At 35.5% G+C, this 15,102-nt stretch overlaps 1 protein-coding gene across 7 annotated transcripts in view; it reads right to left on the bottom strand.

The window, feature by feature from the left end:
- baiap2b (BAR/IMD domain containing adaptor protein 2b) overlaps positions 1–15,102 on the bottom strand; it is a 59,577-nt gene that overhangs the window by 43,077 nt on the left and 1,398 nt on the right. For all 7 annotated transcript variants that reach the window (XM_051124184.1, XM_051124180.1, XM_051124181.1 and 4 more), the window contains exon 2: positions 42–117. In XM_051124184.1, the coding sequence (XP_050980141.1) occupies positions 42–117 (76 nt within the window). The remainder of the gene's footprint in view (positions 1–41; positions 118–15,102) is intronic.

Here is a 15,102-nt window from a genome sequence, read left to right on the forward strand (position 1 = left end):
GCCTGCAAGGGTGAAAATGAACAAGCCGCTGATGTACTCACTGGAGAGGGCCTTCTCGTAAGTCTTCCCCATGGCAACAAAGTTCCTTAAACAAGGGTTGAACTGCTCCATGATGGACTGAAACAGAAATAGCACAGCTTTAGTCAGCAGCAGTCACCATTTAGCAGTCATTCTCCAATGGGACAAACTCAATGGCAAGTCACATCTCATAAGGATGCAGATAATTAAAGCTGTGAACTCCTAAGTGTATATTACAATAAAGTGTCTGTCTGTTAGTGATATAGGTGTGGATATGAAGATGCATTGCATGTGTAGATTCCAAGAAGAGATGGAGAGAGAGAGAGAAAAAGAGCGAGCCAGAGCTCGCACGCCCCCACCTTTCAGGACACTCTCATTAGTAAGACTCGGAAGGCATCGTGCCAGTTGGGATTTGCCATTTCTTTGTTGCTGGTGGGCACAGGATTGTGGGAGTATGTGGAGATCTACCCACAGCCTGACTCACCTAATCCAACATTAAGAGTTGCCCTTTAAAACCTATTCATTTCTGCTGAAGCTCCTCATTGAGGAGTCCTCTTCCTTCTCTCAAAAGAGCTTCGCTGCTCCATTCAGAGTAAAATGTCTTGCTATATCGTGACCTGACAAATTTGTTCTAAGAACATTTTCCCTAGAGTCACGTTGTTCCTGTTTCTACAGGCTTTGAAAATAACAGGACAGCATATAAAAGGACAGAGGAAGGGTTCAAAAAGAGTCTACCAGGAGACAGAGTCTAAGAAAGTTGAAGAACAGATGATGTATAAAGAAAACAACAATAAAGCACTGTACAATACAGATACTGTGGGAGCGGTGGAGGGAGAATGAAGCTGCATGAATGGAAGTCTCCACTCTAGGTTTAACAGAATTGGAGTTGTTTATGAACTCAATTAAGGCTGACAGTAAACTGATTGCTTGGGAATATCCCAGATCCCTCCACCCTCTGCTCTAGTTACAATGAAAGCAGGTTTTGAGTGAAAATGAGGGCAAAGAGAGACTTCTTCAATCTGTATGCATTGCTGCAGTGCAAACTGTAATTCAGGTTGCAGCATGCAGTTAATACATTTTTAATTTTCAAATGTTTTTATTTGCCAATATGAAATTATAATATATCCTATGATATTTGTACACTATTCATACAAGTTTGTCCTCTGTAAGTTGTTTATGTGTTAAAAACAGCAATCTTGTGAAATATTTTGTCAGCTTTGCCAGTCTTCAGTGTCACATGATCCTTCAGAAATTATTCTAATATGATGATTTGGTAAGGGTATTATTACAGATTATTACAGATCAAGTAGACCGATAACCAATAGTTTGAACCGATATTATTACAGATTATTACAGATCAAGTTGACCGATAACCAATATTTTGTACCAATATTATTATTACAGATTATTACAGATCAAGTTGACCGATAACCGATATTTTGAACCGATATTATTACAGATCATGACAGATCAAGTAGACCAATAACCGATATTGAAAATGAAAATTAATGTCAAAATTAAGAATAACAAGGGCTCTGACAAAAAATTTCCTTGAAATGCTTTTAAATTATTTTATCGGCAAGTTGGTTTTGAAAACGACCGATACTGATAACCATAAAAATGCACAAACATCGGCACACATAATTGGCCAGGTCGATAATCGGTCGACCCCCTATTCTGAAGAAACATTTCTTACGATTATCTTCCTTATTATTAAAATTGAAAACCGTTGTGTTGCTTAATATTTTTGTGGAAACTGAGATACATTTTATTTCAGGACAGGAAGTTCAAATCTTACTCTCCCTAAGCTTTTGAAGGATAGTGTATATGTGACCCTGGACCACAAAACCATAAGTGTAAATTTTTTGAATAAATAAGCTTTCCACTGATGTATGGTTTGTCAGAATAAGATAATATTTTAAAATCTGGAATCTGAAAAAAGAAGATCGCCTTTAAAGTTGTCCAAATGAAGTTATTAGCAATGCATATTGCTAATTAAAAATTAAGTTCCAATATTTATGGTAGAAAATGTACAAAATATCTTTATGGAACATGATCTTTATTTAATGTCCTGATGATTTTTTGCATAAAAGAAAAATTGATTATTTTGACCCATACAATGTATTGCTGACTATTGCTACAAAAATACCCGTGCTACTTAAGACTGGTTTTGTGGTCCAGGGTCACATATTTATAATTATTATACACACTTATAAATATACAAATAAAAGCCAAAAATATATATATTGATTAGCGGAAGAGAAGAGCAGAAACCGACAGGGCAACTTAATCAGCCCGACATAAAACATTCATAAACCTCCTTGCCTTTCTCTAACTGTCACGTCTTATCTAACAACATCAACTCACAATTATTTCTTATGTAATTCATCATCTGCTGCATGCAATCATACAGCAGAGTCTGTCCAGCTGTACTAATCTTGGTTATAAAATCCTTATAAAGGAAAAAAGAAAATGCAGGCCAACAAATAAACACCAGCAGAAGAGATGAGAAGGAAATAAAAGCACAGGAGAAATTCATGGTCGGGTGCAAACACAGCTGGCAAGTTTTCATCAAGGAAGGAATTACACAAACATGGTATGATAGACCTCACTGCACCACATTCCTGTAAGATGAAAGCACATGATCATATTTATGAGGTGAAACATAAGACTGGTATTCATACAACGACCAGGGCGCTTTAGTAAAACATAAGTGTATAATTTCTGCATTTAATGTTCACTAATGGTATCAGTACAATATCATAATGTCCCACTTAAGTGTTTCATAAGGGAATAAATGACTAGAATGCAATGCACTGCAAATCTCATCCATTTTATATACATGAGAAAAAATAAAAATCACTACACCAAACTATTTTCCTCTCCCCAACATTTTTCCAGAGAGCTCCGTTCTGGAGAAATCAGCATTATGAACACATGAACCAGTGCCAAGCTGATGTCCACCCAACATCTAATCATTAAAAGCATTAAAAACACTCCACAGGGAAAACTCTTTTTCCTTGATTAGTCCCACAGCAATCAATCTATGTTTAACAAGCATGAACGAGAGCAACCAAACCCCCCGATTAGGTGTCATTTTCTTTCAGTGCAGCTCTGCCAGACACTAAACACAGATTACCATGTAATTTTTCAGCACTTCATTACAGACATGTTCATTAGGACGTAATTAATAGTCTTAACTAATGAGCAAGATTTCATATTGATGCATATTCTATCAGCGGGACCTTGTTCAAAAACAGCTGGGGGAATTTCACGCTCCCCCTGAAATGAGGGTGCGCTTGCATATTATATAGTACAAAGCACAGCACTAAATATGAATGCTTTAATTAGATAATGCAGACAGTTGCAGAAGGAAATGTATAATTTTCCCTTTTTTTTTTTTTAATAAAAGCACCATTTCCACACTCTGTTAACAGATATCCAACCACATCAGCAGAAACGCGCAGCCAAAAATGTTAGTGCATGATTTTCTGTGAAAACATGCACACAGTTTGGCTTTGTCATGGTAATATGTTGAGAAATGGGAGAACGGTTAGTATTAGTTGAACTAGCTGGGTTGTAAGCATGCCTCATTTACCACAAACACACTCTTATGAACATGGTGCTATATAAACCTCCTACAACACAAACCTGTGATGTGAAACTAATGCAGCTGCAGTCTCAGACCGCTTGGAAAAGATTGATGAATGTAATCAACTCTTGCGTCTGCGTGTTTGTGTGTGTGTGTCAGTCCAATAACAATCTATGCTTCATTGTCAGGTGGTTACACAACAGTGCCCAATTTCATCTTTATGTCTTCAATATACATAGTAAAACATGGTTAAAGCAGCTGTGTGGCCACTGAAATAAGTTGCAGTCTGGTTAAGGCTTCCTGCTGTTCAACGTTATGTAATGCTCTTGAGTCCTACAGCTTCAGGACAATTGAGAGGGGAAATGGATAATGATGATGTGTATTAATCAGTGTGTCTGAGTAGGTTTTTGAACCCAAATGTCAGGGTTGATTTTCAACGGCTAACCTTCTGTTCAAAGCATCGCAGTGCAATGTCAATTAATTTAATTGTGCAATGCTGGAAATTACCTAAAAATCAGTTGTGTAATTAATACGCTTATTAGAATGATACACAGTGGGCCATTGGAAGCTTTTGGACACTTACGTCACACTGTAGCAATGTCATTGCATGACATTTATACATTTTTAAGTGTGGCTTAAAACTATAATTCCAAAGACACAAATGTGCATCTTTTTGTTATTATTCTGCAAGCAGACTACCAGTCAAAAGTTTCTGAACAGTAAGATTTTTAATGTTGTTTTTTAAAAGAAGTTTCTTCTGCTCACCAAGCCTGCATTTATTTAATCCAAAATGCAAAAGCAGTACAAATTTGAAATATTTTCCTATTTAAAATAACCATTTTCTATATGAATATATTTTAAAATGTAATTTATTTTTAGCATCACATGATCCTTCAGAAATCATTCTAATATTCTTATTTACTGCTCAAAAAACATTTATTATCATCATTATGTTGAAAGCAGCTGAGCAGAATTTTTCCGGGTTTCTTTGATGAATAAAAAGTTCAGAAAAATATCTGAAATAGAAATATTATGTAAAATCATAAATGTCTTTATAATCACTTTTGATCAATTTAAAGCATCCTTGCTAAATAAAAATATGAATTTCTATAATTTCTTTCCAAAAAAAAAAAATTATACTGACTCTAATCTTTTGAATGGTATAGTGTATAATGTTACAAAATCTTTTTTTTTTTTTCAGATAAATGCTAATCTTGGTTCTTGAACAGCAAATCAGCATATTAGAATGATTTCTGATCATTTCATGGTGATGCTGAATATGTATCTTTGAAATCACAGGAATAAATTATATTTTAAAATATATTCAAATAGAAAACAGTTATTTTAAATAGTAAAAATATTTCAAAATTTTACTGTGTTTGCTGTACTTTGGATCAAATAAATGCAGGCTTAGTGAGCAGAAAAGGCTTCTTTAAAAAACATAAAAAATCTTTTGACTGGTAGTGTATATAGAGAACAACAAACTAAACGTGGGCAGGAAGTTTCACTCCCTAAATAACAAGCTCAAGGTGACCCTGATTTAAATACTGTATGTATTTTTCCAGCTAGACAAACTTTTGCTTGTTCAGAAAGACCCCTTGCACCTTGAAGCGCTGTAATTTACATATTGTAAGATCATCTAGTAAACAACACATTTTAGCTTTGTCACACACAAACACTCTGTCTAAGAGATGTAAAAGCAATATGCAATGCATATACTGCCTACATCTTATGAGCAGAAACTTTGTTTCTTACACATACATATATTGCTCTTTGGCAAAATATTTATAAATCGCTATGAATTGATGTCTTTTCAAAATGCATGTTAATGATTTTATTGTAAACAATTAATCCATGCATATGTTTCATCCTTGTAATTATTAATCATAATGTCATCATGATTTGATCTTCTGGTGAAAAGACTGGTGGCGCATACCGGACCTTTTCAATAATTTCAGCCTCTTAAATCCCACCCCTTTCTTATAATGGACAATTTTGCAAGCTCAGATTCAGTTGATTGCCTCCATCCAATCAACAACTAACTGACAGAAGTAAGTCCCATGGTGCATTTTTTTCTTTTTCAATAGTCATTTTTCAATAATTTAATTTCATTAACGATGTCCTTACTACCTTTCTGGGCCTTGAACGTGTCAGTTGCACTGATGTCTATGCAGGGTCAGTAAGCTCTCGGATTCCATCAAAAATATTCTAATTTGTGTTCCAAACATGAATGATAGTCTTACAGGTTTGCGAGCCTCGAGAAAACACTGACTTGAGATCAGTTTTACCATTTTATTACACTACGACACTAACAGCAAGCATATTAGACTCTGATCTGGGACCTGGGTGTTCTGCAGAGGCGGCCTCCATCTTCCCACATGGACAAAGATCTTTGCGTGTCCACTGCGGATGCTGCAAGTCATTCAGTTACAGCTGTCTCACTCCTACAAGCCGCCCTGGCGCTCATCTTACCAATTTCCATTTCAGATGAGCCTGTCTGTGTGCACGCGTGGGTGTATGTGTGCCTGTGCGAGTTCACCGTGAACATCAGCACTGAGTGCATCCCACTTCAGAGTGAGCTTGGAGAGGTGAGATGGAGAGAGAACGACTTCCTTGCCCATATATGGCTGTGTCGGAATTCCCCCGCAATACTCTCTGCTACAGTGCATTCCTATTCCCTGCACGTTTGGATCGGACCATCTGATCGCAGAAGGAGGGGGAGTTTGTGCAGCTAGAACTTCTTACCTTTGACTGAAGGAACATTGTGTTCCCCCTCCTTCCCAACACCTCAATCCATTCACAGAAACGCACATGAGAAATGAGCAATCACGATTTCAGTTTCAGCGAAAGGAGACATTGATGAATGCGGCTGAGATGCATGTGCTGCTACATGTGTCTGTATATAATGAATGTATATAATGAGGGTGTGTGTGAATTCCTGCAGTTTCATCTCTCTGCTGGTGTACCCTCCTGTGAGATCTCGAATGAAATGTCACAGCAAAGATTCCAGCATTTCCCAATTATCTCCTCCTGTCTGAAACACACACATACGTCAAATCGTTCCCCTTTCTATCACCTTCAATCAGTGTCTCTCATTCTACTGTATTCCTCTGCTTGCCCTCTGTGAACTGTGAAAGACACCAAAAATAAAAGTAAATAAGAAATTTTGCATGCCTGTTTTAGGTCCATTATGATTTTTTCCCATTGTGCAGTTTACATGACAAATAAATTCTCATTTATATTATTTTTAGTATAGTATATTATTTTAGAGTATTTTTTGTATAAAAGTAGGCTACCTAGAATTGGAAGAAATATATATTGTATTCAAAATATAATTGAATTTTTTTCTTTTAATTTGTGGCTGAAATATTAGATGAATATTCCCAGACATTTTTTAGCAATTCGCATGAGATTGACTCTGTTAGACTGCTCCCACATCATTTGCAAGGTGAATTTGCAATTTGTGGGACGATTGAGACAAATATAGAATCTCATCACTGTAACCTTACACATTTGTGCATCAGGGATATAGAAATTTCTTTCATTCCTTGCCAATTCCACCTCCGTCCTCACTCTGGTACCCACTCAAACCACTCCACCTGGCAGGCATGACAGTAGTAGGCCCTATGTTTGCCCTGCCAGTATCTATTCATATTCATAGGCATGACAGAAACAGGCCACTCTTTAATCACATTATAAGAGCCCACATTAGCCCACATTAGAGTGTGTGATGGACCCAAAATATTGTCACATAAGCATGCAGATCACCTTTGGGTTTGAGAGGAAAATACCACAGCCCTGTAAATAGTAGAGGTTGACCGATATTGGATTTTACCGATACCGACAACTAGGTTGGACCACACTGGCCAAATGGATACTGAACGGAAAATAAATAGTGCTCTACTATTTACAAAAAAAAGTAGCCTACTGAACCATACTTCGTAAATGAATAAAAATATTAATATTAATTATATATTGATCATTACAGTTAGTTCACTGTTCATTAATGTTAACAAAAGCAACTAACATTTTTAAAATATATCAGTAAATGCTGAAATTAACACACTCTAACAAGGAACAATACTTCTATTCTACAGCCTTTATCAATCTTAATGTTACAAATGAACTCTATTGTAAAGTGCTACCGTTACATCAACAATCAAGCTAAAGATGGCCATCTTTAAATATCTAACTTACACAAGGGCCACAGTATTGAAATTGCATACATATGGATATTGTGTACTTTCACAGTTTAACTGCTTCTATTCTAGAACATGGTTATCTAATCAAAATATAAAAATATGTTAGTCACACAAGGGGCAAAAGCGCAGCACCGCATCTAGAAGAACTCGCAGCTATCTGGTATCACACACACTGGACGCGTCACGTTCCATTCAAGCGGCGGTCTACAAGACTTTATTTGATCAAAACACGGGCAAAAGTATACTGCTGTCCTTTCTCCACTAACGCATCATCTAGTCAACAAATTCATAGCTTACTGTACATCGTATACTGTACACACCGTTTCAATGTCAATGTCAATGTCAAGTGACCCAACCCGAAAAAAACCATCGGCATGGATTTTTGCCAATAACCGATAGTTCCGCTAATCAACTATCGGCGCCGATTAATCGGCAAAACCGATACATTGGTCGACCTCTAGTAAATAGATGTCAAAAGAGATGCATTAAGGGCCAAAAATACTGTATTTTGTACCATTAGATATGTTTATCAATAAACCTGGATTGGTTTCAACATCAAGCTGCTGTGAGAGGTACAAAATGTTTTATTTTAACCATTATTTTAATGAATTCCTTTATAATCACTCAGACTTTAGAGGCCATTAAAGTCTAAATGATTATAAAAGGATTTATTAGAGCATACAGATGCCTGTTCAGTGCTCTAGGAGTGTATCTGTGTGACTTTTATATGAAAGTACAAAAACATTTTGTGCCTGCGAGGACACAATAATCTGGTGCGCTGCTGGCAAAATAAAATCTTGCCCTCCTCTTTTTCTCATTCACTCTTTCATCATCGCTGACATTCAAACAGCTGGCTTACCTCTCACCTACAAATCACACAGAGACAACAGTGCAGTCTCTCTCTCCATCTGGGTGCACACACATAAAACTCTTTAATCTGGTTACTACTAACCCTTAGCTTTAACCACAACACCACACCAGCAAATATACAATCTCATGTTACACTGAGCACTGACTAAAGGCCTGTTGACACCAAGAATGATAATTAGTGTCTGCACCAACTCAAGATAATGTTCTGTTTATTATAAGCATGCGATGTAGTTTTGTCATCTGCCGCTTTAAGTGCTCAAGCTCTTTAACGCAGGATGGATTTTGATTGGCTATAAGTGTTTTCATCATTAATCAGCTGGAAAAATTAGTTCTGAAAGTGATTCCAATGCTATCGCTCCTCTGTGCTGTTATATGGGCCCTATAATTTCAGCAATGCAGAAAACGCAGTCGGAATTGCCGGACCTAGTCATAAAAATGGAATTTAGGCTACTGTATAACACAGAATGTCATGGAATTTGCCAGTTTTGGATGAATAAATCAAAACTAGGTCTGTACACATGTCTGTGAATGTTAAGATGCAAAAATATTGCAAAAATATGAATCCTGCATGTTCTGCATGTCTGTGTGAATGAATGGTGGCGCAGATGTGCAGTTTTATTTACTACACACATACTGAAGCACACGTGACGCTCGCAGTGTTTTCAGCCACTGCTGCCTCAGAACATGAACATAAACCTAATCTCAAGAACTGCTCTAAAAAACACTCCATGAGCATTTTACTGTAGAATCTTAAAGGTCTTTACAGCAAACCATCAAAATAAAAGTTTAGTTTAACTTGAAGAAACTGTGACTTGAAGAATATATTACCTAATGTAATACTACTACTACTACTACTACAATTATTGAAACTTTATTGTTTAAGGAATATTTACCAGAAATAATGTAAATACACAACACAGTACTTCTGAAAAAATAAATACATAAAATAATAATTACTTTTTTAAGAAAATAAATTAATTATAGATGCTTTTGATTTATTAAAAATTTAATTAAACCATTACAATGGAATCCAGAAAATTAGCGTAAAACATAGAATTTGTAAAAAATAAAACTGAATTTGAGAAAAATTTTGAAATGTATTTCATAAGGCCTTAAAAATCAATTTTTTGTTAAACTTTTAAGACATTGCTGTTAAATTGTGTACTTTTCATGTTTTCAAGTAATTACATGCTTTTTGATTAATATTTTTTTTAATTTAACCATTTAAAACTATTCTAGAAAAATTAAAACACCAAAAACAGAATAAAAGAAATAAAACTGAAAAAACAGAATTTGGAAAAAAATAAAATGGAATTTGGAAAAAATAAAATGGATTTCATAGGGCCCTACGTTATCGTTATAGTCGTTATAGTTATTGTCCTTGGTGTGAATGACACTTAAGCCTATACGTGGAATTACTAGACTTAACTATTTAATTTGTCTTGAAGTAGATGCCAGTAATTGCTAAATGACAGGTCTGCATGTGAAGCCACTGCAAATGAGTGCTGAAGAGAATGACAATCAAACTAAGAGTACAGCATGACTAATGACTTATTTTATAAATTATGTTATAATGAAATATACAATGTATTGATATGAAATAAAGTACAAAAACAGATGAATTGAAATTAACACTCTGTAAAGTTTTTTTTTAGAACTAATATTAGTTTGACTGAGAAACTGTTAACATTAGCCAAACTTCGTTAACACACATATGCCTGTCATTACTAGTTAGCACTAGCCACATAAATTAACAGCCAATATACACTGTAAAAATGTATTTTCAATGTGGAAAAGCAACAACAGAGGTCACTGTGGTATTCAGCAAGAGTCCAGAAAGCAAGACATAAATTAATAAATAAAACATGGCATAATGAAGGAAGGCGGCACACTCATAATGCGACCATCTGTAAGTACCAGGTTTCTGCATGAAGTCGTAAGCTTTGCCCTTTACCAAGCTTTTATGATCTACTTGTCTCAACGAAGAATCCCATTCCCTTTAGAGGTACAGAGACAGTCAAAAACACAGACGCAAAAACACACAGTCCAACAGCTTTCGTCCAACATGCTGTTAAGCTACCATCTGTCTTCAATCTGACAGTTTACGGCACAAACACACACACAAAATATTATTTAGGACAGCTTTTTAATGACATCTATATTCTTTTAAGGCTCTCCAGATGACTTGGACTGAGATAAGAGGAAAAGTTAAAACTAGGACTCGTTATATAACGCCAAAACCAGGGCGCAAGGGGACACATACTGTGCTTTTCTAATTGCTATGCATATGAATTGGGAAATCAAAACACTTTATGAAAGAAAAGCCAATTGGCCTCACCCAAAACTCACAGAGAGCCTATAAAGCAATCCTCGCCCTCCCTGACAATCCATTTCATTTTGTTAAGAACACACACCTGAACACAAAAACAAACACACACACAGAGATTATGTTGATTTTGGAACCAGGTAGAGATCCTTCAAACAAAAGAACTGCACTGGGTGGCAATAAGTACTGTTTCGTTGTCATTAAATGTGACTTAAAGGTCTTAAAGGTGATCGTTGACAGTTTCACCAGTTGTACTTGTCACTATTACTAGTAAAATTTAAATTTTTGTTTTAACTGTCCCCTAAAATCTCCATCTGCTTTGAGGGAAAAGAGGCAAAAATATTCCTCTTTAATATATATGCATAAGCATAATTGAGACACCAAAGAAGTGCAGGCCAGTGAGAGGCCACTTCAAGCGTGGACATGATGACAGGTTGTGGGCAGTGCAGCGTGGTACGAAGGATCCTGCCTCCAACAGATGACAATGTCTTTAAGGTCTGACTGTCCTACTCACCGTGGGCACACACAAAGCTGAACTCACTCACAACCCCTACGCTTTGGCTGAGGCACATTCTCACAACCCAGACCAGTCGGTCTGCGAGACACTACCCACATGGAGACAGAGGCACATGCACGTACTGACACACATACTTCATTGGCCCGTGAGACACTGCCCACACACACTGGCAGATGCAGGCTGAGTCACTCGTAAGTGCAGACGGATGGATTTGAGCTCCCAGGGTCCTGTGGGATTACTAAGCAGCTGCCAGGCGTACACACAAACATACATACCGAAGCACTCCCAAAATCACACATGAAGTTAAACAAAAAATTGCAGACAGATCGAGTTTAACATAAGACATGCTACGTGAAATATGCACTCGCAGAATTCCATTAAAAGACATGCCTGTCATTCAACTTCTACACATGCTTTGCACCTTATGTGTAAATCAGTGTTGAAAATGTGACAAACATGAGCATTAAAGACAAAGCAACCAGTTACGTGAATATAAAACAGTGTTTCTCAACTAGATTTTACTCTGGATATCAAGTAGCAACCCAACGCAGCAGCAAAATTGTACAAAAGTAACTACAAAAAAGAATGTAATTCAATAGGCCCAACAATATGCAAAAAATAATTGACCCTTCGGAAACAGCTTGACTGACAGGTGATCTGACCAATCATAATGCTGAATCCACCATTCTGTCTGACAAACAAATCAGGCAGGAGAGTAGACTAGCTTCGGTGGACTTAAACTTGAAGAATTGTGTGTATTGATGTCTTTCTGCAGTACGTGCTGATGTTCATTCATGTTTTTTTCGTGCTTTAAGTAAAGAAGAAAAGATGATCGGTTTACATGTCATTGATCTAATAAGGCAATCTGTCACAATATACTGAATAGCCACGAAATGGTATTTATTGTTTGAATTTCATAAAAAATGACAACATTTTAAAGCTGAGACCTCGTATTTTTAACTGTGTTAGAACATGATGTGTAGTGTGAAAGCAGCATTGTTTGTCGGACACAGGACAGTAACTAAGGAGGGCGGGTTTTTGCAAAGGGTCAGTTGGTTTAGTTCTAGGTCAAATGGAGCCACTTATTACTTAGGATACTAGAACAGTTTGTTCCTGGTTTGAGGAGCCCATTTGGTTTGAATCAAGGTTGGCATCTCTCAAATTTGACTACTTCCTACTGAGTAACAGATGCATTTATGGCAAAATATGAGTAATGCTTTTTTTTGTTGCACTTTTAGGGCCTTATGATTTACGCAATGTGGTAAAAATTTTTAATAATATTAAAATTAATATTATTAAAACATTATCTTTAAAGTAATATTTACCAGAAAAATTATTTACCAGAATATATTACCACTATATATTTATATAGCAGAAAAATGTAAATACACACAGTATTTCTTGGGGGAAAAAAAATTATAAAATCAATGAATTAGAGGTGCTTTTGATTATTAATACTTAAAGAAACCATTCAGATGGAATCCATAAAAGTGAATGGAAAACAGAATTTGCTAAAAAAAATAAAACTTAATTTGAGAAAAAATAAAGCATATTTCTCGGGGCCTTAAAATGTCATTTTTGTTCGACTTTTAATAAATTGCTGTTTAATATTGTTATTTTATGATTTCAGTTAATTAGACATGCTTTTTGTTTAATAAAATTTAATTTAAGTGTTAAAACAGAGTTTCGAAAAATTAAAACAGTAAAAATGCAATTTGGAAAAAAATAAAACAGAATTTGGGGGGAAAAAAATAAAATGAATTTTATAGGGCCTTGGCAAAATTTTGGTGCATCACTACAAAATACAATAGAGCAGGGATGTCAAATTCAGGTCCTAGAGGACCACAGCCCTGCAGAGTTTAATTAAAAACACTTTAACCAGCTAATCAAGGTCTTCAGGATTACCTAAATACTAAAGGTAGGTGTGTTGAAGCAGGTTGTTCCCTGCCCTTTTAAAAGTTGATACGCCTACTTATTTTGCCATCTTAACAATGAATGATAACCTTATATTGTATTTTATGATTTGCGTTTAACAGTGTTTTGTCCTGCTGTCCGTTACAGAACAGACTAGCCTTTCTGGGTCACGACCCTCCGATTCAGAACCGCTGATGTGAAAGATGATGCCTGATGCTGTCAAATAGCCCACTACCTCATTCTTCTATCTGTGAGTGCAGTTTATCGCCCTGCTGCATCCGCTGTCTCTTTATTTCTTATAATAGAGAACCCCACTGTGGCCTCACAATACCCATAATTATACAAATCACAGAGCCTAAAGAAGCCAAGAGACCCAATGAGGAATGAATATCCTCCCACTTAGAGTCTGAAAGGACAAAACAGCCTTAATGCTCAAAGCTAGAGGTAATATTGGTCATGACTTGAGTTCTCACTTCTCATCACTATAGGACATTAAAATAATGATCCCTAGTCATACCGCTGATTGCTTTCTAAACTGTCTTAATATAGGTTTTTGAAGTAGTCAATTCGATAAATTATGGCTTTATCTTACATACAATCATCCTATCTATGAGAAAACATTGGAAATACGTAAGCTTGATGTCTTTGGTTAATCCTGAGACAATCAAGTACAATCCAGTAGGAAAATGTCAAAATTTTCATTAAAGGTCATAATATTGGAAATGGTTTCACTGTAAATATGCTGAAACTTCTGCCTTCGACAAGAAGATAATACTAATGCACAGAAAATAATCCTGAAGGAGGATTATGTGGTCAAGAAATGCCCAGTTATTAAACTAAAGCTTTTCTTTTGCCTGGTTACTCAACTTTTCTAAGCTCATGAAAAATGCATCTCCACATTCAATGTAAGACTTACAGTACAAAACAATAAACTTCCCTCTTCAGATATTATCATGACCTCGTTTTGACTTCAACCTCACGAGACTTTCTAAGTTAGAACAGCATTCCTGTTAGTTTACATACTGTTTGCACTCCTGTCAGATGTGATTTCCATTTCCTTATAAACACACAGGCACATGTTTGACCAATCACATGTTTTTTCTATACATATATGCAGTCATATACTTTTTAAACTTTATTTATCCACTCTATTAGCGATGACACCAATAAAGCACTAAAATGCAAGTATATAATATGATACAGTATATAATCTAATATAAAAATATATATATAACATGCAGTGTGAAATGCATAGTTCACCTATTTACTATATTTTTAAACTATTTTTCAGATCAGGCTTTTTCAGGTCAGCATCAAAGTTTGTTAACAAACTACACTTATCTTGTATTATATATTATACTATATAAAACAGAAAAATTATATATCATGCAGTGTGACATGCATAGTTATTTTACACCTTTTTAATCAACATATTTATAATTTTTTTTAAGTTTTATATAAATTTTTTAACTTTTACTTTTTTTACTATTTACTTTTTTATTACAATTTACTATTTGTTCATTAAAAAAACATTAAGTCACACTTCAGCAATATTTAGCTGTAATAAAAAGTAAAAAAGTGATTTAAAATGAAGTAAATGAAATTTTTAATTAAAATAAATTGATTAATAATGTGCATGATATTTATCATGCCATACACACAG

Source organism: Labeo rohita, chromosome 12, assembly GCF_022985175.1.
Source record: "Labeo rohita strain BAU-BD-2019 chromosome 12, IGBB_LRoh.1.0, whole genome shotgun sequence".
NCBI lineage: Eukaryota > Metazoa > Chordata > Actinopteri > Cypriniformes > Cyprinidae > Labeo > Labeo rohita.